We start from the raw sequence: 23,757 nt of genomic DNA on the forward strand, positions 1-23,757 counted from the left end.
ATTTATAAATAGGTTTGTAGGGATGTCGAGCCCTCTCCTTGATAGAGCATCACTTATTAGGACCCGACCTATTTATTTTCCCTGCAAAATAACTTATTATTAGTGGGACTTAGTTATTCACTTGTGAGAATAAGAATTGTAATGCATTATTGTTTTCGTTCTCCTGTTTTGAGAGATGATGGCTGAGTTGATTACAAGATCAATCTAGAAAGAACATATATTTCAATAAATGGTAACTAAAAATCTAATTATTTATATTTTTTCCTTGTTAGGGCACGAATCGAACTAAATGAAGCTTTGTTCAAGTCTGTTCGCTTAGTATTAAACTAGTTTAAATACCCGTGTATACACGGGTCGGATAAACTATATTAACAAAAGAACAACATAATATGAAATACTTATACTAATTTGGTGTTAGATGAATGAATATGAATATGTATAACAATGTTGAATAAAATAAAATTTTCATAAAATAATAAAAAAGAAAAGAAAATTAAAGGGTAATTTTCATTAATCTCTAGAAATTTCTTCATATACAACATTTTTAGTTACCCTCTTCATTAAGTATTAGAAGATTGACTCCATCTCTAGTATTAATTAGGGGTGTGCAAATAACCAAAAAACCGATCCGAAACAAAAAAAAACCGATTATTCCAAAACGAAAAACCGAACCGAAACAAAAACTGACAGTTTGGTTTTATGTTTCTTTTTGTAAAAACCGCAATCACGGTTCGGTTTTTGGTTTTGCATGTAAAAAACCGAAAAAAACCGAATTCCTAAATTTTGTTTTTTTCTATTTTATATTATGTAATTTATTAGAATTTAATAAATATGTAATGTATAATAGTCTATTATTTTACAATTAAAAAAATTATTTATACCTAAACTCATTATGTCTTGTCAAATTTTTTTAGGCCTAAAATTTTCAAGCTCAAATGGCGAAAATCGAAAAAACAAAACCAAAACGAAAACCGGAAAAACCGAATTTTTTGTAAAAACCGCACTCACGGTTCGGCTTTGCATGTAAAAAAACTGAAAAAACCAAACTGAACCGAATTCATAAATTTGTGTTTTTTTATATTTTATATTAAGTAATTTATTATAATTTAATAAATATGTAATTCAAATACTTTTTTATCAAATGTATAATAGTCTATTATTTTACAACTAACAAAATTATTATTCATCAAGATTATCTATACCTAAATTCATTATTTTTTGCCAATTTTTTTCAGGCCTAGAATTTTTAAGCTCAAATGGCAAACACTGAAACCAAAACCAAAACCGAAACCAAACGGTTTCAAAAACTCCAAGAACCAAAGTTTTTGTTTTAGGTTTGGTTTTAGCCAAAAACCGCACCAAACCTTACCACACACACCCTTAGTATTAATCTAGAAATGTGCGACATAAATCTCTAAAAATTTTCCTTGTATATAATGTTTAAAAATTATCTACTTAACTTTTCTTACTAATAACACATGATTGTACTATAAACATAAATCATTTAGTACTAATATTAATTAGATATAAGGATTTATATTTTTAAGAATAATAGTGTTTAAAAAAAGATTGAAACAACTCATACAAATACTTAAATAAACAGTTTTCGAAGTTTAAATAAATATATTATCTTATAAAGCAATATAAACTATTATTTGTGTTTAACATTCAAAAATATATATAATCAAAACACTGGATACTAAGAGTTTAAAACAATACTAATCCACAAAAATTGAAAAAGTATTTTAAAACATAAAAAAACTTTGTTTAAATATAAAAAAGCCATTTCACTTTTTCAAAACAATACAACATCTCAAACAATATGAAACCAATATAGGTTTTGGATAACATCGACTGCAAGATATTTTGGTCATATTCACATGTATATTCCTGAAAGGTATTTATATAGATTTGATGCACATGAGCATGTTGCATGGCCGACAATGAATATTACCGTTGTTGGATGGTTATCCAAAACTTTAACATTTAAACATATGTTTTTTTATGTGAAATAAACAAATGCTAATAAAACACATAGGATAGTAAGATTATATAAAGATTAGTTTCTAAGCTTTTGACCATGTTATTATTATAATTTTTTTTTGAATTATAATAGAAGTTATAATTACAGTCGAAAAGTGAAAAAAATTAAATATCATGAATGGTTTTCAAAAATTAAAGTGTTAAATGTAGTTTATAATTTAATTTAAAAATAAGATTAAATATAAATTTAAAGCATTTACTTCTTAATATGAAATTATTAAGACTATTATTTTGTATAAATCATTAAATTATAAAAAACAATTAAATGTTATATTCAAATTTTAAAACAAATATTGAAAAGGGAAATCATTAAGAACCATTTTCATTTATTAAAAATTAAATATTACAGGAAAAACATGTTATAATTTTGATAGTTTGATGTGATAGGAATAAAGAGATAAGTTATGAAATGTTTTAAATGATTTATATTAATAAAATCATTAAGAATTCAAGATAAAGAGATAGGGTTGCCACTTGATAAAATATTATGTCAATTAAGGGTATGTGGTTGAAACATCATTTTTGTTTATTATAATAGTAGACTTGCTGACGAATGATTCATAAACACTAGCTGAAGATAAAATCTTATTCGTGTTTGTTTGTTAAGTCATCGAACTAGCATGTACTAGTTAAGGGTAAAAAAAAAACATTGAATGTGTTATCTCACCGCTGCCGGTAGAGATTACCATTAGTTGTTAAGAGTAATTTTAAGATTAACAGGGTGGGTTAATTGGAGCATCTTATTCTATTTTATAATTGAAGGTATTTCACTAGCTGGTCATGACCTAGGGTTTCATTTCCACCTATAATTCAATTGAATTGCTGACTGACCAACTGTAATTTCATCATGATCTAGGGTTTCTTCCAATCAACCTGCAGCAGGACATGGCTGAAACACATGAGCATGATGATGATGATGATGATGATGATGATGATGAACTCACTGAAGCTCTCAAGGACTTGTTTTCTAACGTTTCCACCATCATCAAAGCCGATCTTCAGGTTTTTCTCTTTTCTTTTCTTCACCCATATAACTGTATGGTGTGCGTATAGCTTGCCCCTTTATATATACATACACAATCCATGCTCTTTCTACGCAAATGCCATCAAATAGCAACATACTTGCTTTTAATATGGTCACCAAAGTTTAAAGCATCCCATAATAGCACATTGTCTGAAATTTTGACGGCCATATCGAAATGGCAAGTTAACATCTTTGAGGTCGGTCGGTCGGTCGGTCATGATCTTGGATCTTAATATGTGATCCTGTCATTTTGTTTTAAATGAAGAATACCCAGCACTATTCTGATTTTCAATCTTAATGTATCATGAATTGTGTGTACTTATTAAAACTAGGGCTGTCACTTTTACACGAAACCCAACCCGAGAAAACGCATATCCAAACACAAACTAACCTGATCCGAAAAACCCGAACCGATGTAATTCGGGTTTGATTTGTAAGTCTCGGGTCAACCCGAATAAACTTTTAGTTTTGAAATTAAATATATTTTTAGGTATAATAGGCTTAGTCTTAGCCACTAACGTTATCAGAATCTGGCCCTAATCGATTGTTGTCATTACAACTTTTATTGATCGATTTTTATTCTTAATTTATGTTTTCCGTTTATTACTAAAAGCAACCGTAATTTGTCAAGACTTACCTTAAATAACTCATAAAAAGTTTTAAAAGATTAATACATAACAGATTTGAAGTTAGAATTTGACAAGTTGTGGCTTTTATATGTTTGTTCTTCAAGGGTACAAACAACACCTTGAAATTGTTGGAAAATATGAACCTGAAAGTTGCAGAAGAGTACAAAGGTTTTGGTGATGTTGCCTCTGGTTTAAGGGTATTTGTGGAACAGTTGAAGGCCAAAAGCGAGAATTTCGATGAGTATGTTCAACAAATCGATGCTATTGAACAGCAAATGGCGGATCTTGAAGTTGTAATATCAATGCTCGATAAATACGTTTCTTTACTAGAATCAAAAGTTCAGTCTGTTTACAAGATGCCAACTTCATCACCATGATTTGCACATAGTTTTCAAGAGGTTGTTTCGTGCCAAAAGGTTCAACTGATTCTTGTGTGTGCACGGTTCATGTCGGTGATTTTGAGTTGTCATTGCTTTATTTTGATTTTTTTCTTTTTTATGTTGTATGAAAATGAATTCATGTTTTGTATGGGGTGCAATGACGAATTAGCGCGAGTGCATAAATTTTATAAGGTTGTATGCTTTTGTAGGGACAGAATGTCATTCACATTTGTATGTATGAACTCCATACTTGTTAATTAGGCGTGCGCACAACATTGTATGTGATATTGTCATCATGTGCTTCTTTTAACACATACAATGTCATTATGTGCTGCTTTTAATATGTGTGTTATCCTCACATGTGAAAGATAATCACATGAATTAACCTCAATTCGACACCGATCCTATTCTGCCAAAAGAAAGTACTCTCTTATATCAAGTTCTTGATTTTCACTTGTTTTTACAAGAAAGTGTGAGAACATAAAAACCCAAAGAACATCCATCCAAACAAGTAGGCTGAGTGTTACGATCATAATTTCTTCATGAGGTTCTGTTTACTTACCAAAACTATACATCAATGACCTCAAAATATTTACAAATCAAACAATCCTCATGTAACCTTTAGGTATATCCAACTGCACTGCTCAATATTTACTAATTAACATGTTAAATCTGTAATCATACAACAGAGGTGCGGTTTCAGTTGAAAAAGTATGACGACTCTAGAACATCTGACAGATCAAAATCTCCTCTATCTGGCAATGGCGGGAATGAAACCGTAGGGAAAGACGCTTCAAAACTCTCCAACAGCTGTCATCACAAACAACATAGGATCACATGATAATCATAGACAAATATGAAAACAAATGAAAAACAGGAAGATGCCATACGTTTTCTAGTATTGGTGTTCGGTAAAGTTCTACAAACTTTTCCCTTAAAATTCTGTTCATTTCATCCACATTGCAAGCATGAGTCCAGTATGAATCATGAACACCTGTAATTAAAATAACTTGTTACATATTAATTATTTATGAAGTTTAAAATAAGTTGGAGGAAAGGATAAAAAAACCTGCAAAATTCAAGCCTGCTCGTTTACACGCGACTGCAGTCATCATCATATGTGAACCATCAAGTGAGTGAACAAAATTTGGTGGAAACGCCGTTCTTTGCCGCCTCATCATCACCTATATAAACAATAAAATATAAATTTATTTAAAAAAATGTAAATCTACTATTATTATCTGACGTCAACACTACAAAAAAAATCACCTTTTCGGTTTCACGTTGCAGTGTCAGCACTTGTAGAGAAGTCGAAACCTACATAAAACAAGAAAAAAGTAAGAATGTAAACCATATTGTCGCTAAAAAACCGACAGAAAACCTTAAAATTTTGAAACATTTAATATTTTAATAGTTACAAGATGTCTTCCGTGCACGCGATAAGGTTGTACAACAGGAAGACCAAGTGGAGTCGTCCATCTCACGGACTGATTTTCAGAAGCTATTAACGGTCAAAAGATTTACAATTAATAACCACCAGAAAACATAGAATTTGCATAATATGATAAACACAAACCTTTGCACATTCTCCAAGCCAGTTCATAATATTGCGTGCAGCTTCAAACATTTCACCGAGTGCAGCCAAAGTGATCTGTTAATTTAACAAAAAGTAGTTTCAGATAATTGTAAATCTCACTTGAAAAAAAATACTAAAAGCGTGGTTACTTTAGCAGCATAACAAGCAGCACCGAAAATCTCAGCATCATCAACATCAATATTACTTCGTTCCTGTAACCTTCGTTTAATCTGATCACGCGCTCCGATGTACGTGACGCCATAAACTGATGTCATTACTGTCTGCTTCACCAGCTTCCTGTCAACCTAGAGTGTTACCAAATGATTCATATGCCGGTCAAGTCAAAAAGTCAAAGACAATGATTGACTTTCACCAAACCTGATTGATCAAAAGTTGTGCATGCCTTGCGTCTGGAAATGAAATGGGATCTAATTGTGCGTCTCTCTTCACAGTATCCAGAACTCTGATTTGGGGACAATACTTTTAATTATAATTAAATTTCACATAATATAAAATAAGTATTACACGTCAGCAACATTACCTTGCAGCAATTCCAGAGTACACGTCAGCAGGTCGTTCTCCTTCAACCAAATTGACCGAAGACGCTCCTAGCTGCATAAAAATGCATATAAAAACAACAGAAAACGTTGAGAATAATTTTTAAAAAATAATAAACGAACAGAACATTTAGTGAACCGTTCAGTTGGAAAGTTCTTTTATTTAATAAACGAACGAACATGAACAAAACTTTATGTTCATTTAGTTAAATGAGCGATGAACATGAGCACATCTTGTTTGTTCTTTTATGCTCAATGTTTACATTTGTTTTAAGTTTATATTCGTTTATGCATTCATTTAAATTGTCAGGCCCATTATAATTTAGTCTAGTTTTATAAAATTAAAAAATCACCCATCAATTTAGCCCACTTCTATTATTTTTTAGGCCCAATAGATTGATATTCACGTTACTTTTAATTGGTGTTTACTCAGTTATGTGTTTATATCCGTTCATCTACGTTTAGTTATATTCAACTAAACTCGTTCATTTACGTCCATGAACCAACATAAACGGACATGAACACATTCATTTTCTTAACAAACAAACACGAACAAGAAAACCCCGTCCGTTTAACTGTTCTTGTTCGATCATCTCTTCAGTTAAACGAACGAACATGGACATGCCCCGTTCGTGTTCTTTCGATTTGGTTTGTTTACGGGCCTAATAAAAATAAAAGAACAATCAGATGGGTTGTTTGAACCATTACTTTGTCTCTACCGAGGGCAGCATAGTGTTGTAAACCATTGCAGGAACCGTCCTGTAATATCACAACCCACAAGATAACATTTTTCTTTAGAAACAGAAGGTATATAAGTCTCCTTTTATATTTTATTCAATTATGTACCTGGTGCACAGGAATAAATGAAACAACTGTTTCAGGAGACAGGCTTCTTAGAGCTTCAGCAAGACCAATACAAACCGCCAAACACTGAAACGGGTCTTCAGCATTTAGCCACCACCGTCCACCATCAAGCGGTCTATCAGCTGAATCAAATATATCATCCAAATGACTTTCTGTGAATGCTATTCTACCCTCGAGTGATAACTTGTCGACCCCACCAGCATATAGATTCGCAAGGTGTATCTTTAGCCACCTAACACCCGAACCGCCAAGTGGCCGGCCCTCTGCAAACTCCAATATCCCCCGACACAAATCCGAGCCCAAATGGTTCAAATGTGGATGCATCGGGTACGCTCGCCCCCTGAAATCTAGATGGTGTGGGTAGAAAAATCCCGCTTCGTCTTTCATCTTTCGCGCCACCTGTCATTTGATAACATGGTTATATTCTTTGATTTGTTATTTGTACTAAACTTTAAGTTAAAATGATCTTACGGTTAGTTTGAGCTCAACATCACAACGTTGAGAGTGTCGCTCTCGGTTCTCCTTGTTGATCCGTTTGACTTTCCATTTCCACTTTTTTAGTTGCTCTTCGTCTTCTGTATCGGGTTTTTCGGGCAAAGGAATCTGAAAGTGATGATCGAAATTAGAATTAATTACACGGTTGGTCCCTATAAATAAGGATCAAATCTAGAATATGGACATACCATAGAGACCATTCGTGTAATTAGTTCTTAAAATTATATTTTGGAAATTTATAAGAAAAAAAGTTATGTTAGGTCATATGCGATGAAGTTGTAAGGTAACTCACATCATGACGGTCAACCAAACCAGCAAGTCGACCACTGCTTGACCATATCCGGTCAACAACGGCTAGTACCTTCTTATTCACCCTCCATTTAGTATTTCCAAGTGTGTCCAATGCCTGACCCAACCACGAAAGAAGAACTTTTTAAACACCTAATGAAAATGTCGAATAAAAGGTAATAAAAATAAAAAATTAGGAATAAATGAACCGATTCTAACATCAAGAACCATCTGCATATTCTCCTTAGGTGTCCTTTTAAGAACTTCACGTTGTTGCTTAGCTCCATGAATGCGCATAATGTAAGACGGTAAAAAAAGATAAGCTCCTTTATCATAACTGTTAACCATCAAAATATACTATCAAAATATGCAAATACTTGATAAAAATATTGAATTTTTGTACAAGAGTTTAAATATCTTACTCTGTCCACTTGACAGGAGGTATTAACATTGGCATATAAGGCATAACGACATGCTTTGACTGTTCCAACACACAAAAAGAAAAATATGACTACTTATATTATCGTTTAATATTAAATAGAAGAAATACGCATTCTTACCGCTCTCTCTAGTCCTTTGTGAACCAACGGGTCACATTCAATAACACCATATCTTCTTCCCGAATTCCTGTATCAATAAACAGCCACTTAATTATATTTATTTTATTACAAAGTTTACAATCACATAAGTATTTATATAATTATATCCTTACTGTCCTCCTTTCATTGAAGTCCTAAACGTGTGCACAAACGCAGGTCGAATATCGGGTGGTGTATCGCCACCTAATTGATCTGCTTGAGGCTGTATATAAGCAGACTGCAAAAGCAGTTCAATCAAATGACTTCCCACCTGAAAACAATCAATACACATATATACGTGAATACATGTATGTACATGAACATGATCATCTGAAATGTGTGAATATGAACATATGACCTCAAACCTGAGCTTTAACAGGCTGTGACCACGGTTTTGAATCGTCATAACCCTTCACGATCCGCCCTACAGCTTGCAACTTCTGTTTTTTCATCAACTTTGTAACTTTCTTATGTAATCCCTCTTGTTCTTTGCTAACATCTGAAACTTTATCTTTATTATTCACATCTTTTGCAGCTTTTTTTGTTCTTGTTTTCTCCAGGAAATTGTGTATCCTAATCTGATACATTTAAAAAAAAAATTGTAATGAAACAATTTAAAAATTAAGGAAATTGTGTATCCTAATCTGATACCTAAGCAATGAAACCTAACAGATCAAAAAACACCACGAAAACACAAACATAAATCAATGCCAAATAAGAAACTACTCACACCTCTTGTTCAATGGCTTCACCGACGCTACAAGAAGCCGATACAACTCGTGCACAACCATTCTCCCACCAGTCATAATCAACCCCATGATCTTATGCATTGTGATAACCGCCATCTTATCAGCCGGAAGCAGATCAAAATAAGGCGCATACGCAGTTCTAAGCTTCCCTTTCCTACACAACTCTTGATCTTGACTAATCCTTTTACACAACGGCTCAAACCACCCGAGAAACAACGACTTCATATACGGCAAGTTAGGCGCCAACTTCTGCTCACACATATCACTCAAAAGCTCCTGGTACTCTTTGGCCGCTTGCTCCCACGCTTCCGTCTCGATCTTCACTTGCCGCCTTTTAAGCTTCGTGTAATTCCAATTAGTCCCGGTCTTCTCCCGTCTTTGCTTCCACCAACCCCGCTTCGCCTGCCGCTTTTCTTGCTTACCCATTTCATCCAACAACCTTTTAACCTCATCGCCGCTGTTGACTTCATCATCTGCGTCGGTCGGTGAAGACACCACAGCCTCTGCAACACTGGCAAATGTTTTAACATTGAAACCTGGTCTAATATGTTCATAAAGCTGACAACTTTCGAATAAATTTCGATCTGGGTGTGGCTTAATTGATGAAATATGATCGAAATTTAAAGCCCTGGTGAATAATTTGTGAGACCCAGATGGGTTTCTTGAAAAGCCCCAAATTTTGTGGGTTGTTGAAGAGAGGCGTTGAGAGATGTTTCTGAGCATAATTATATTATTTGGTGGATTAGTGTGAGTTAAGGGGAAGTGGGATTGAGTGATTGGTGAAGTGAAGTGAGTGTTGAACATCAATTTGTGATTTTTATTGAAGATTATGATCGAAGAAGACGATGGGGGTTAAAACCCTGCATAAACCTTGTATTCTAATCTAATCTAACCGACCCTTCACACAAATCTAATTATTTGTTTATCGGTGAGGTTACTACTTACTAATTTAATAAGTACAGACTACCCTTGCGTGTTGCGTCGTAAGCGCGTTTGACGTCTGTAATTTTTACGGCGTGTTTCATACATAAATAAAAATAAGTACATTCATACGATGCTTTCTATAAAGGCAACAAAATAAGATTAAAGAAAAGAAATTCGGGAAAGAACAAAAAACTAATGGAAAAAAAAGTCGTTTATTTAAGTTTATGGATCATAGAGTAATTTATTATAGTGCGAAGGTAGTGGTGTAAGTTAAATAAAAGATTAAGGGTGTTACGACAACATTTCTAATCCCCCCCCTCCCCACCCCCGTGGGTTGAACCCGCGTCTCACTTGTTGCAACCAAGCACCTTTTTCATCACACGCATGAGTTTATTGATTTAGTATTCCTTAGCGTGTGTACATATATTTAATACTAAATTACTCGTGGAGAATAAAAAAAGTTAGTGAATGTCATGTGGCATCCATTAGTTGGTCAACCGTCCACTTCCACCAATCATAACAAAAAACTGTAACGTTTGTTTTTTATTTTATAGTGTATAATATTAGTATTACAACATTCTATTTGACTTTAATTTGGAAAGATTGCATGCATCTTGTTCTTGACTTTCAATAATTAGTATACATTCAATTCAAAACTAAAATTGCATATATCCCACCCTCAATTAAAATTTCACATGACATAAAAATACTCTTTCAAAACTAAAACTCTTTCTTATTTTCACAACCGGTACAGATGAACGAATCTTCGCAATTGTCTTTTTTTATTGGCAATTTTGATGTATGTTCGATTTTGTGATTATAGTGATTTTGATGCATCTTCAACTCTTCACAACTAACTCTTCGCAATTAACAAAGGAGCATTTTATAGGTCATGATTTTGTGATTCCAAGTTGAAAATCACGATTTCAATTCATTCGAGAGTTACCGGAGAAGGTAGGGTCGTGGGCAAATTTTAAATTCAATGATGTATCGGAGAATTTCTGATGGGTTAGTTTCATCGCGCACGTGCAAAAATAGGAAATATATGATACTTCCTTCAAATGTTAACTAGTGAACTCGCCTTTCGGTTTCTATATTAGTTTTATATGTTACTCTACATTTAGCATTTAACTAGAGTTATTGACATCTCAAGTTGACAATGACAAAACTCTATATAATCTCATACTCAAAAACTGAAACCAAGAAATCCGAAAATTGCAAAACCTCTGTACATTTATTTTTGTGCCCAAATAACACTTGCAACTCAATATTCTTCCCCCAACAACAATTGAACCCCAACCCACCATTTGCTCATATATGCTCAAGAACTGACACGATAATAACATTGCCACCATAATCCTCAAGTCCCCTCACCTCGATTCAAACCATTGCAGACCGACCTGACCTTTCCATGCTGCAACAGTATCTAATAGTCAACATTGTTAAATCTAAATCGAAGACCACTTTGTTCAACATAACTATAATCACATACATAAACACATCTAATTAAACATTATTAGTTTTTCACAGTACCCATGAACCAATTTGTTTTGGCAATCTGGAAAGAAGTAAACCAACATCCAAACAACCAATATAAAGAATCAAAATTAAACAAACAACCTGACTTTACAACCCCGTCGCGCCCGTAGGCTTAAAACAATCAATATTGCACAAGACCGCTGCTCGCATCATACCCCCAAATCTGCCACAATTTTATCCCAACTGTTAAAAAAACGCAAAATTTAATCATTTTTTATAACAAATTAATAAAAGCTAACCAGACCGATCAATGCTGTTTCTAGCTTTCTCAGGCTGGTCGACGGAATTAGTTGACTTTTCCACGTTTTCCTTTTCCGAACTCTTCTTTGACTTCTCCTTTTCTCTTCGGTCAACGCTTGGCCTTGACTTTTCTGTGCTCGTGCTCGGACGAGAATGCTCCGGAACATCCGTGCTCGACCTCGATTTCTCTCTACAATCCGTACTGACCCGACCTTTTGCATCGCCGTCCGTTAACGACCCGGGCACAATTTTCAAACGACCCGATTTTTCAACCGCCGATATGAACTTCTTAAGGTGCCGTGTATACTCTGGGTACAACTCCAAATCACAGTGGTTCCCGCCTTTGATCCATAAGGGTTCATATTTCTCTACACATAACTCCCATAACTGCTTACCGTGAGAACAGTCTACAACATCATCAGCCGTACCCTAAAACAATATAAAACAATAATTTGCAACAGATTATTTCAAGATTCAAACACATTACAAGATAAATGTTATAACATGCCAGTATGCCACATATTAACACGTTTACACGCACATGAATAACAAGAACGGGACACTTGACCAACGGGATTTTGTCAACATTCTGCATCACAAAAAAAAAGTGATTAAATGATACCGAACAATATAAAACTTATTCTTAATGTAAAATTAATTAGAAAACCAACCTTATAAATATCAAACCAATACGTTCGTTTCACAGGATACATGACTCGAAGGCCAGACATAATCGGGCTGTGAAGGACAACAGCTCGTAATCTTGACAAACGAGACGCTAGATCTAAAGTAGGCCCACTACCAACAGACTGACCGTATAATATAACATCTTCTTCTTTCACACCATACGTCTCTATAAGGCATCTATATGCAGCTTCTATGTCAGCATACGTATTCTGTTCAGTAGGCTATAATAACAAAAACAACCAAATACTTATACTTCAGTAACCTAATTTCCATACCACAAACATATTCGATTCATTCAGATTATTATTGTACCTTACCGGACGACTGCCCATATCCCGTGTAATCATACCTGCCCAAATTCAACATCTTTGTTACAAAACTCAAATTAATAATCTAATTCCTATCGAATTTCAATAATATGTTCATGCGTTGTACAAAAAAGTATTAATCTTTTTTGGTACCATTCGTAGACGTGTTTGACATCAGCCTATGACATACAAATCCCGCAAGAAAAACACGACATTACCAAACAATGTCCCCAAGATATCCACATGCCGGCCAAGGAAGCAACTTTGTTAGTCACAGAACGAACCAAGAACTCTGACGCATTAAGACCCCATAAAAAGCTTGAAGCTTTTTATAGGGTCTTAATCTCTTTGATATCTTGGTTCATTCAATGACTAACAAAGTTGCTTTCTTTGGGCGGAATGCGGATATCCCGGGGACATTGTTTGGTAAGCTCATGTTTTTCATGGGAACCGTATGTCAAAAACATAAACTGATAATCTAATAATTCTGATTACTGTAGGTCTAAATTCCTATGGAATTCGAATAATAACTACAATTAATAATAAACCCTAATAAGAAATAACTGAAATTACCCCATTAAGTTAACCCGAAGATGGAGGCTGAGTTCGCAGAAGAGATCATACATCTGGCCGAGATCAGAAGCGTTACCATGAGAGTACAAGAGGGTCAAGGAGGCTACGGGATTCTTGACATAGGCAGCCACGATCTCGGACCCTCGTTTGGTCTTCAGCTTCAAGACGTCAACGTTGTCTCTCTCCGACACATCTGTCATCCTCAGCTTCCCACCGCCGTTCGATTCGTCAACCACCACCCTGTAAGACGGTGGGCTTGGTGGGAAAAAGGCGAACTTGGCGGCGACGGAGGACGTCATCGCCCCCATCGGAATGGAATGGGTTGTGTGGTGTAAAGAAAGTTTGGGTTTTTATGTGTGGATTTGGGTGAATAAGGGTTTAATTGAATTGAGGAGATCAGAGCATTTAGTGGGTTTCTTGAAATGGATATAGATTATGATGATGATGAGAATTGAGACACACAGTGGAAGAAGGTATTGGTGTGTGTGAGAGAGAAGAGAAGAGAAGAGAAGAGAAACGGAAGGAAGGAAGGAAGGAAGGAAGGAATTCCGTCGTTAAAGAGGTAGGACCCCACGTGTTCATTAAACACTTAAAATCTCTTATTATTTTCTCAATTATTATTATCACTAGTTTTAAAACCCGTGTCACACATGGGATGATCCAAATATAAAATTACAAGTAAAACAAATAGTTATATAACGTATATGAAAAAATGTATTATATCTATGTTTGTATTTATGCTATATGTACATAAATTGATTTTATATTTATCTCAAAATGATTTTTTTTAATGAACTTAATAAAAAAATGCACGTGCAAAAACGTATCCGAAAACACTCTTAATATTGAAAATTTCATTCTCGGTGTCATATATGTATAATTGAAAGAATTTCGGTTATGAACGAATTTCGGAAATAAGACTTCTCATACGATAAGTTCTAACCAATCAGCCGACATACAGAAGGAGCGTTACCTTTATTGATATATTTATAAATTTACCACTTATCGAAGGAAAGTAAACATTAAATTGTAACGGCATATGTTCTTCAAAAACTATGTTTTTCTAAGATATACCATGAAAATTTTTTTGATAAGTTTCAGAAGGCTTCTCGACTTTGTCATAATGACAACATAAAAAATAATATGTTAACTCATTCAATTTTGTGAACATTTTGTTTCATTTGATAATAGTTGTGCAAGACATGTTTTCTCATACAACGTTCTTATCACAATTGATGAAATGTTAATTTGACATAAATATTTCAAATTTGATAAAAGTTAGAAGAATTGATAGGCCTGGGGGTGACATGTCGAAGTGTTCGCAATTTTTTTCTTAAATTTTAATAGTCGATGGAAAAATAGTCAATTAATCCCGAACTTTTTGATTATTTTAAAAAATGCCATTGAAAATAAATTTGAAACCCGAATCATGTTTAAAATTCTAATTTTCATCCGTTTAACATTTTCAATTCCACACTTTGAATTCGTAACAAATTTGATTATAAACCTATTTGCATTCTCAAACTTTAAAAATACTCAGATATCCCATTTTTGACCCGTAACAAATTTTGACATAAATATAGTTAAATTGTACCAAACAATCTATTTACCAACTTTTGACCCATAAAAATCAAATTTAAGTTCTACAAAACACCTGAAACAATCCTTGATAAAAAACTAATCTATATTTATACTATATATAAACGAAAACATAAGAATCCTATGTGTCCACTACGTGAAAATTGACCTTCGGCCACACGAAAAAAGTGTGGCCGTAGGCCTTTAGCCACACACATTTGGTTCAGGACATATGTGGCCAAAGGTCGCGACACCGTGGGTATGATATGGCCACACAGAGTTTTTAGTGGCCTTATGTGGTAATAAGTGTGGCTAAAGGGTACATGCATTAGTTGTTGGCCATCAAGAAGCCTCTCCAATAAGTGTGGCTAAATGGTAGAAAATGGTCACATGTCAATTTACTATGAGTGACCATTGCATCTATATAGCCACATGAATTTATGTTTCAGCCACATGAATTTTATACTAATGTGGCCAATAGGGTTGTGTTAAGCTTACATTGTGACCTATACCGTGTGAATATAGCAAAGAAATGGCCACTTAAATTTAATAATATGGTGGCTAATTATATGATATAGACACTAGATATTACATTAAAAGTGGCTAAATATGTTTACTTGCCACTCAAAATCTCCTTTGTAGATTATAGTGTGGCCATTGTCTTACCGTTTGTCACACAAAATGTTTTTCCTAATATAAAGTGTGGCTATTGTAAAACTTTTCGTCACACATAGTGAAGTACTGTGTGGCTAATCATATCTTATAGACACCGGAGGTTATTGTAAATGTGGCTAAAAATGTGAACTTGCTAGTCAAAAACTCTTTTGTAGTTTGTGGTGTGGCCATTGTCTTACCGTTTGTCACACATAATGTTTTTTTCCTAATTTAAAATGTGGCTATTGTCAAACTTTTCGTCACACATAGTGAGGTACTATGTGGCTAAAAATATCATATAGACACTGGAGGGTGTTGTCAATGTGGCTAAAAATGTGAACTTGCTAGTCAAAAACTCTTTTGTAGTTTGTGGTGTGGCCATTGTCTTACCGTTTGTCACACATAATGCTTTTCCTAATTTAAAGTGTGGCTATTGTCAAACTTTTCGTCACACATAGTGAGGTAATGTGTGGCTAATAATATCATATAGACACTGGAGGTTGTTGTCAATGTGGCTAAAAATGTGAAGTTGCCACTCAAACACTCTTTTGTAGTTTGTGCTGTGGCCATTGTCTTACCGTTTGTCACACATAATGCTTTTCGTGATTTAAAGTGTGGCTATTGTCAAACTTTTCGTCACACATAGTGAGGTACTGTGTGGCTAATAATATCATATAGACACTAGAGGTTGTTGTCAATGTGGCTAAAAATGTGAAGTTGCCACTCAAACACTCTTTTGTAGTTTGTGGTGTGGCCATTGTCTTTACCGTTTGTCACACATAATGCTTTTGTAATATAAAGTGTGGCTATTATCATACTTTTCGTCACACAAAAATGTTTATGTTGTGGCTAATGGTCATTTATAGACTCTATTGTAATTTCAGGTGTGGCTATTGTCTTACTTTTGGCCACACCTATTTAATGTGTTCTATGTGGCCAAATTGTGTGTAATATATAATTATTTTTATTTTTTGTGCAGTAATATAAAACAGCTATAAGCAAGCATGACAAAACAAAATTAGAAACAAATTATATTAACAATAATATTCACTTAAGCAAATGTATATGCAAAATATCTTACAAAATACAAAAATAATGACTACCTATATACTAACTAAGGCGTCGGTTTTCTTGGCACTGCTCCTTGTCTTCTGTTTGGTCACCCGGTCTATCGTTGTGTACTTTGCCTTTGCCTTCTTGCCAGCTCTGTCTGGTTCTTTTGATGATGAGAGTGGTGGTAGCTGGAACAACAGAATATGAAAAACAAATATGTATAATTAATGTCGTATTTTGTAATTGAATAGAACAAAATAGTATGCATACATACATACATACCGAACGTTCGTTTAACTGTTCGTGAACCTTTCGGCGGGAAGTTCGTTTATGTTCGTTTATCTTTGTTCAATTACGTTAGTTTAGATTATAAACAAACGAACATAAACGAACACAAGTGTTCATTTTTTAAACTAAATGAAAAAGAACATAGATATTTGTTCGGTTAAGTTAAAAGGGAACAAACCTCCTGGTCACATACGATTAGGTGTTCTGGCCAAGCAACAAAAGTACCAATTGCGTTGCCAACAGTCGTAATTTCACCTGCCTCACATGGAATAATTGCTTGTTCCTTTATGGCTCCATCAATACTAACTTTATAGCAACCCTCCGGATTGCTTTTTCATGCAACTGTTGTGGAATCGGTGACCAATAAACTTTACCATTTGCCACCTTGTTACGCTTGTCATGCACACACAAACGACACTCATACACCTATAAACCAGCATGTGAAATTAAGATGGCTTAGTTGAAGTCAATATTTAAGTACATACCCATGTTGGTGGGAAATTAACAATGTTTCGCGCAGTACATACCTTTATTTCAGCAGGTGGGGAAGCTTCATCCGTAGATACATCAACTTTTCTTTTACGGCTTCTCCGTTTTACCTAAAAACCATACAATGAATCAATCAACAATTAAAGAAAAAACTGAAATTGCCAAATACTTATTGATGGTTTTTTCGAGCCGTTACTATCTGGAGTGTGGTGTAGTTGTGTTGATGCTTGGTCAACATTGTTCTCTACAGGCTTCATTGGTAATATAATAGAAATTGGAATTGTTAGACTTATTAGGTTATAAAATATAAAAACTGAAACTGCCAAATACTTACTGATGTCGGGCTATGGGGATCGACTACCGTTTGGTCAACACTTTTTTCCACAGACTTGGCCTGCAATTCGGTAAATAGAAATGAGCACACTCACATTGGAAACGAATTATAAAAAGTACTGAAATTGTCAAATACTTACTGATGTCGCGATATGGGGAGCGGGTACCGTTTGGTCAACACTTTTTTCCACAGACTTGGCCTGCAATTCGGTAATAGAAAATGAGCACACTCACATTGGAAACGAATTATAAAAAGTACTGAAATTGTCAAATACTTACTGATGTCACGATATGGGGAGCGGGTACCGTTTCGACAACTATTTTATCCGCAGACTTGGGCTACAATTAACTTATGCAAAATCAGCACATTCACATGGAAAGTTAATTATTAAAACAAATTAATCAAACTGTCAAATGCTTACATGAGAAGCGGATTCTTGTTCCACATCCTCACCTGAGGTTAAGATGTTTCCCACAGAACTGGCCTACAAATCAATTTATTAGGTTATGGAAAATGAAAAATGACATGGAAAGTTGTAAAAAACAAAGAAACTGTCAAATACTTACTGGTGTTGGCATTTTCTTTTGCGCCACAGCACTAGTACTTTGGTTAGAACCAACCTGGTTGGGAACAGGATTTACCTACGAATTGTGACAAAAACAGTGCCAATTATGTACGTCGAATGCATTAATTAATATGTAGCATATGTCACTTACTTGACTTGTCGACATTTGCGGCAACAATCCTTCGAGATGTCTGAACCTGGCCTCAAATGCTAACTGTTCCTTCTCACGGGTTGCTAGCATAGCATTCGTGGATTCAAGTAGAGTCGTCAACCTGTTCACCACTTCATCTTTCTGCACCGCCTCATACTCAAGTTGGGCAATCCGTTGCTTAAACGAGCCTTTTACCCGACTCACACCCCAATATTTACCTGTTGTCAATCTGTACCCAATCCCTTTTAAAAACCCACCTTTCTCTTTGCCAAGCACTAAGGTGACGGCATCTGTGCACGGTTCAAGTGCCAGGGCTCCGGAGGCGATCTGCTCCTCATGCTGAGCCTGCAAGAAAACAAATATTCTAATACACTTGTAACACGCTTATGTATCCACATCAAGTGTTGAGACAAGTTATCAGACTCAAGTTTTTTTGACACCAATATAAGGCAATGAATTGACTTTAACATGATTTAAAAAGTTTAATACTAAACATACTAATTTGGTTGCCACGCCTTCGACAACAGCATTCTTGTACGCACCATCTTTGTCCTCCCTTCCTTTCATCCACATTAATGCACGGCCGGGGATCTCATCCGGTCCAATTTCCTTCCTTTTGACCTTGTAAAATATTCAAGAGAAAGCAGCTGACGGTCATGCGTTAGACACATAACCAACAAATCATTGAACTAGAGAGAAAGCAGCTGACGATGATTACCAGTTTCTCTCGAAGGTAGGTATAACCCCCTTGTCCCATGTGATGATCAAAAACATTCTTTGCTCGAGCTCCCTTTGATGAAGCCGATTTTTTCTTCAACGACACATTATAATCATTTCATTATATTTAAACAAAAAACATAAACCATATATAGTCGATCAATCTACGTTTGCAGAGTAGAGGATTTATAAATGAAACTTCTCTGATTGTGTGTACTCAATGAAGCGATCCCAGTCTTCTTGCCTGATCATCGTCCTGTGTCCCTTGGGTATCGCCTTCAGCTTCAGAGGTTTACCGATATTTGGCATAATGTATTTGGCGTACATTTTTCTTCTGAAATCCCGAAGAAGGTGTCCGAGCCGATTCATCACAAAAGGCCAGTGACACGCCTCAATCTCAAAATATTTTTGCATAATATAATACAGTAAAGGTAAATTACATCTCAAAATATAAAATGCACAAATAAAAATAAAGAATAACCGTTATTTGTTCCCACAGTTTATCTCTAAGCTCCTTTGTGACCTCCCTCCAACTTAAATGTCTCAAGCCAACTATTTCCCTTAAAACATCCCCTACAAAACTTGCAAACTTTGATCTGTTTTGGCCAGTGAAGCTACCTAGATTATCAAACTCCACGGTCAGTCTGACACCACCAGAGTTTGCATATTGGGTACGCAGCTTAGGTAACCTTGTCAACCCCCTTGTAGGTTCTTTCGTAGTAGCAAAACTGTTGATGGGTTCGATAGCCTCCAAACTGTTGACGGGTTCGATAACCATCGTCCCTATATCATCGTCTGGTTGACCGTCGTCGTCGTTGGCTTCCTCGCTGGAGTAGCCTTCAGTGTCGTCTGATTGAGCATCGTCGTCGTCGTTGGCTTCCTCATCGGAGTATAAAACATGTTCTTCTTCGATTCTTTCATCTATAAGCTTCATCTTCGATTGTTTTTTAATAATTTGGAGTGTAATTTGGATTATAAATCACTGTCGGCTGATTTGTGGAGTGGAAAATTTTTAATAATTTGGAGTGTAATTTGATTTTTGGAGTGTTAAATGTAATTTGGAGTTTTTGAATATTTGGAGCCAATATTTTGGAGCTTTTTGAGTTTTTCCTCCCTTTTAATTAAGAACCAATAGATTATTGGCAGAGAACCTGTGGCTGAAAATAGGCACTTTGCTAGAAGATGGTTGGATAAGCGTGTATTGCGTATTAGGATATTTATATATGTTTATGTACATTAGCGTGTTACAAGCGTAATAGTGTTTTTTAAAAAGTGTTTTTTGTTTTATTTTTAGATTTAACCATAATTACCATTCATTAAAAGTTTTCATTCAAAAGGCACCATTACAATACATTTCATGAAACAAATAAGAGTGAATAACAAAATAGATGATACAAGAAACTATAAAATTAAAGCATTTAAAAGCTAACCAACCAACATTCAACACAATAAACTAAAAAGTGTATCAATACAACCATACATATACAAATAACCAACCAAATCACAAATGTTCCAAAATTCACCAAACACATCACCAATTATTTCCCAAATGTTCCAAACATCACCAAATCACTAATCAACTTTTGAAACTAACAAAGTAGCTTCATTGAAGTCATATTCAAATTTGCACTTATCACCAATCTGTATTTCATTTTCCACCTTGAAATTTTTCCATTTTGGTAACCAATATCTGAATTTCAGGTCCGACAGTTCACCATGAAGTCTCATTTTTCTTTTACGACCTTCGGGATTGACCAAAGTGATTGGCATTCCATCATAGGCATCAATCTTGGTGGTAATGTGACGCGGAAGACGTTGTGAAAAGAAAATTTCAAATATACTTGTAAATAAAAAAGAAATTTAAAAATTCAATTTACCAATTTCGTGGTGACGTTCATGTGGAAGACGATTTTAGAGTCAACATCTTGCTCATCAAGATGAATTGGGTTTTGGGAGGAACTACTTTGATTGCTTAATTGATAGTTGAGAAACAACTGATTTGGACCAGGAAGGATAAATTCTATGCCATCTTCATGAAAGACATTAATATGAAATGTCTTATCTAATATGATTTCAAACACAACAAACGAACCACCTTTCAAGTGGTTTGTTTAAAAACCTCAATCCATCCATCCTCTAGCCTACAACCCATTCCATCTCAAAGACATGAAACTTTAAACATATATCTATCTGGAGCAATAAGCTCGAAAAGCGAATTCATGTAATTGTCACCAAATTCTTGAATCACGTACCACTCAGGGAAATCCTATTAAACATGTTAATTAAAAGACATTTGAATTTGAAAACAATCATTAAAAACAGAAATTAAAACTTAACAAGTAATGGACGTGTCGGTTTCTGACTGGAATACATATCATAGTACCGGATTGATCATTTACATTTCTTTTGAAAGTAAACATATTCAACATAGATCTTGATTTAAGCTCAAAAACAACATATGTTCCAGCTTCTATACAACATTCTCTGATTAATTCAGTCCAACCGGTTCCAAAATAAAAGTCATCAAGTACTTTGATTATAACAACAGAAAAAGTTCTACCACTTTGATCATAAATCAAACAACAGCCGGTATTCAATTTTATGTCAGCAAACATTGGTTGAACAGCTTTAGGAATGAGCTATAAGTAACACAAAAAATGTTCTTAGAATGTATATGTTGCAAAACTGTAAAATGTTTCATAAAAAAAATTAACCAGATAACATTAACATACCATCATACTCATGGAATCGCTGTCGATATCTACCAGGAACTTAACTCCATTATTGAGACGTGGCATTTTTATGTTCTTACCAGGATAAACGATGTCTAAGAATTACAGTAAAGCGAAGTAGATGTCGATTTAGGGTTTTGAAGTTAAAAGGGTTTTGAACTTTGGTTTTATTTATTTATACACATTTAATTATATATATGTTTTGGTTTTTGTTTTATAACTTTTTAAAAATAGTATAAAAACATTTACTTTTAGTTTTTTTTACTAACATTCCGGTATTAAATTTCATTAAAAGTTGAGTTCGTTTAATAAATCGTAATTTTTAAATAAATTTAAAATTTTATCCATTATTGAAGTATTATCTTAACCGTTAGTAAGATTTTCTGGATAAGATTTACAACTTCGTAATAGAGAGGCTCATAACATTCTAGTGTTATCATTATCATATGTAGTTTTGTATCATTATCATCTTCTAGGTTATCATCATCACCATATGTGTTATGATGATGATCAACATCATAAAGTTATCATCGTTATCATGTATTATAGTGGTTATCATCATCATAATCATCGATCACGGTCACCATGAAACGGTATCATCATCAGACGTGCGGGTAATCAACGTGGTCATTGTATAGGCTATCGTAGTCGGCGTTGATCATACGGGTAACATATATCTCGCTATCAGTGTCGTCGTCATCGTCACACATCTCCATCATCATCATCAGCATCATCCGATTGTCATGTACGGGATGTAGTCAGCATCGTATGGGTTATCGTAAACAAAACGCCCAATATTACTGATCACTGTCGGCACCATCTTATGAATTGTTGTCGTCATCAAACGACATCATCAGTCGTACATGCTACCATCAGTATGACCATCGTATACGTTATCATGGTCGTCGTCGATCATACGGGTTACATGTCATTAAACATCGGTGTCACCATCATCAACATATATATATATGTGTGTGTGTGTGTGTGCGCGCGCCTGTGTGGCGTATTGTCATATAGGTACATATAATTGGTCCTCATCATATATATGTGTGATCATCATCATAGATGTCATGCTCGTCGTACGAGCTACAGTCGCCATCATATGGTTAGCGTAAGCAAACCGTATATATAGGTTAGCAGCATCAATATTATAACCACCACCAACCCAGGTAGTTATATAGCATCGTCTCGTCATAATTGGGTCAATCATCATGGTCATCATACGGGATAGCACCGTCATTGTCTCATGTATTACATATCCGCAATCATACTACACACCACCTACTACCACCATCCACCGCCCACATTCGCCACAACGACCCCTAGCACCAACCACTAACCACACTCCACTACCACCCACCACAACCACCCACCACACCACCACCACCCACTAATATTATATATAAATATATATACATTTATTTATACCCATCCACCACCACCACCCACTACCCACCACCACCCACCCACCACCACCACCACCACCGACCTCCGCCACCACCTCCCACTGCCCACTGCCCACCACCCACCACCACACAACCGCCACCACAAACCACCGCACCTCCGCCACCGTCCACCACCATCATGACCACCTGAACCCACCACCACCCACTAATATTATATATATATATATATATATATATATATATTGCTACTATACAATACTAACCGTACGATTAAAATTTAAAAGCACGCGCCTTATTTTAAAAGGGTCAAATGATTACCCTCGTAAGTCACTCATC

The 23,757-nt window shown here is 35.0% G+C and overlaps 2 protein-coding genes and 1 pseudogene across 7 annotated transcripts; 1 reads left to right on the forward strand and 2 right to left on the reverse strand.

Annotated features, from left to right (window-relative positions):
• Window positions 1-2,903: 2,903 nt before the first annotated feature.
• Window positions 2,904-4,323, forward strand: LOC143596014 (biogenesis of lysosome-related organelles complex 1 subunit 2-like). The gene is made up of 2 exons (XM_077074897.1): window positions 2,904-3,045; window positions 3,801-4,323. The coding sequence occupies exons 1-2, from the start codon at window positions 2,929-2,931 to the stop codon at window positions 4,071-4,073; spliced, it is 390 nt and encodes a 129-aa protein (XP_076931012.1). The 5' UTR covers window positions 2,904-2,928; the 3' UTR covers window positions 4,074-4,323.
• Window positions 4,324-4,509: 186 nt separating this feature from the next.
• On the reverse strand, window positions 4,510-10,065 carry LOC143595968 (DNA-directed RNA polymerase 2, chloroplastic/mitochondrial-like; annotated as a pseudogene). The gene is made up of 19 exons (XR_013146622.1): window positions 9,167-10,065; window positions 8,800-9,012; window positions 8,569-8,705; window positions 8,417-8,483; window positions 8,279-8,337; window positions 8,076-8,193; window positions 7,861-7,974; window positions 7,545-7,676; window positions 7,056-7,472; window positions 6,918-6,968; window positions 6,194-6,264; window positions 6,031-6,115; window positions 5,802-5,957; window positions 5,653-5,727; window positions 5,495-5,563; window positions 5,346-5,393; window positions 5,146-5,260; window positions 4,967-5,070; window positions 4,510-4,886 (listed from the first exon to the last, which is right to left on the reverse strand). The product of XR_013146622.1 is annotated as a DNA-directed RNA polymerase 2, chloroplastic/mitochondrial-like (transcript).
• A 1,228-nt stretch (window positions 10,066-11,293) lies between these two features.
• Window positions 11,294-13,893, reverse strand: LOC143595979 (uncharacterized). 5 transcript variants are annotated; one of them, XM_077074871.1, is made up of 7 exons: window positions 13,455-13,893; window positions 12,886-12,922; window positions 12,558-12,794; window positions 12,428-12,475; window positions 11,891-12,315; window positions 11,728-11,809; window positions 11,296-11,585 (listed from the first exon to the last, which is right to left on the reverse strand). In XM_077074871.1, exons 1-6 carry the CDS (start codon window positions 13,760-13,762, stop codon window positions 11,734-11,736), a joined length of 1,131 nt encoding a protein of 376 aa, XP_076930986.1. In that variant the 5' UTR covers window positions 13,763-13,893; the 3' UTR covers window positions 11,296-11,585; window positions 11,728-11,733. The 5 variants fall into 5 exon arrangements, with proteins under 5 accessions (XP_076931003.1, XP_076930986.1, XP_076930980.1 ...); XM_077074880.1 differs by having other exon boundaries at window positions 11,298-11,521; XM_077074875.1 differs by having other exon boundaries at window positions 11,298-11,533.
• Window positions 13,894-23,757: the final 9,864 nt, after the last annotated feature.

The sequence above is a fragment of the Bidens hawaiensis genome, unplaced genomic scaffold (genome assembly GCF_021521415.1).
Source record: "Bidens hawaiensis isolate Kalapana, Puna unplaced genomic scaffold, B.hawaiensis_p1.1 tig00001721_1, whole genome shotgun sequence".
Lineage (NCBI taxonomy): Eukaryota > Viridiplantae > Streptophyta > Magnoliopsida > Asterales > Asteraceae > Bidens > Bidens hawaiensis.

What these genes read in the sequence shown, in the direction of transcription:
- LOC143595979 (XM_077074871.1), bottom strand. Translation starts at nt 13,762, where the DNA reads ATGGGGGCGATGACGTCCTCCGTCGCCGCCAAGTTCGCCTTTTTCCCA. An exon ending in ATGGGCAGTCGTCCGGTAAG is followed by an intron (nt 12,795 to 12,885) that starts GTACAATAATAA and finishes TTGTTATTATAG; the next exon opens with CCTACTGAACAGAATACGTA. An exon ending in GTCCCGTTCTTGTTATTCAT is followed by an intron (nt 12,316 to 12,427) that starts GTGCGTGTAAAC and finishes ATATTGTTTTAG; the next exon opens with GGTACGGCTGATGATGTTGT.
- LOC143596014 (XM_077074897.1), top strand. Translation starts at nt 2,929, where the DNA reads ATGGCTGAAACACATGAGCATGATGATGATGATGATGATGATGATGAT. An exon ending in TCATCAAAGCCGATCTTCAG is followed by an intron (nt 3,046 to 3,800) that starts GTTTTTCTCTTT and finishes TTGTTCTTCAAG; the next exon opens with GGTACAAACAACACCTTGAA.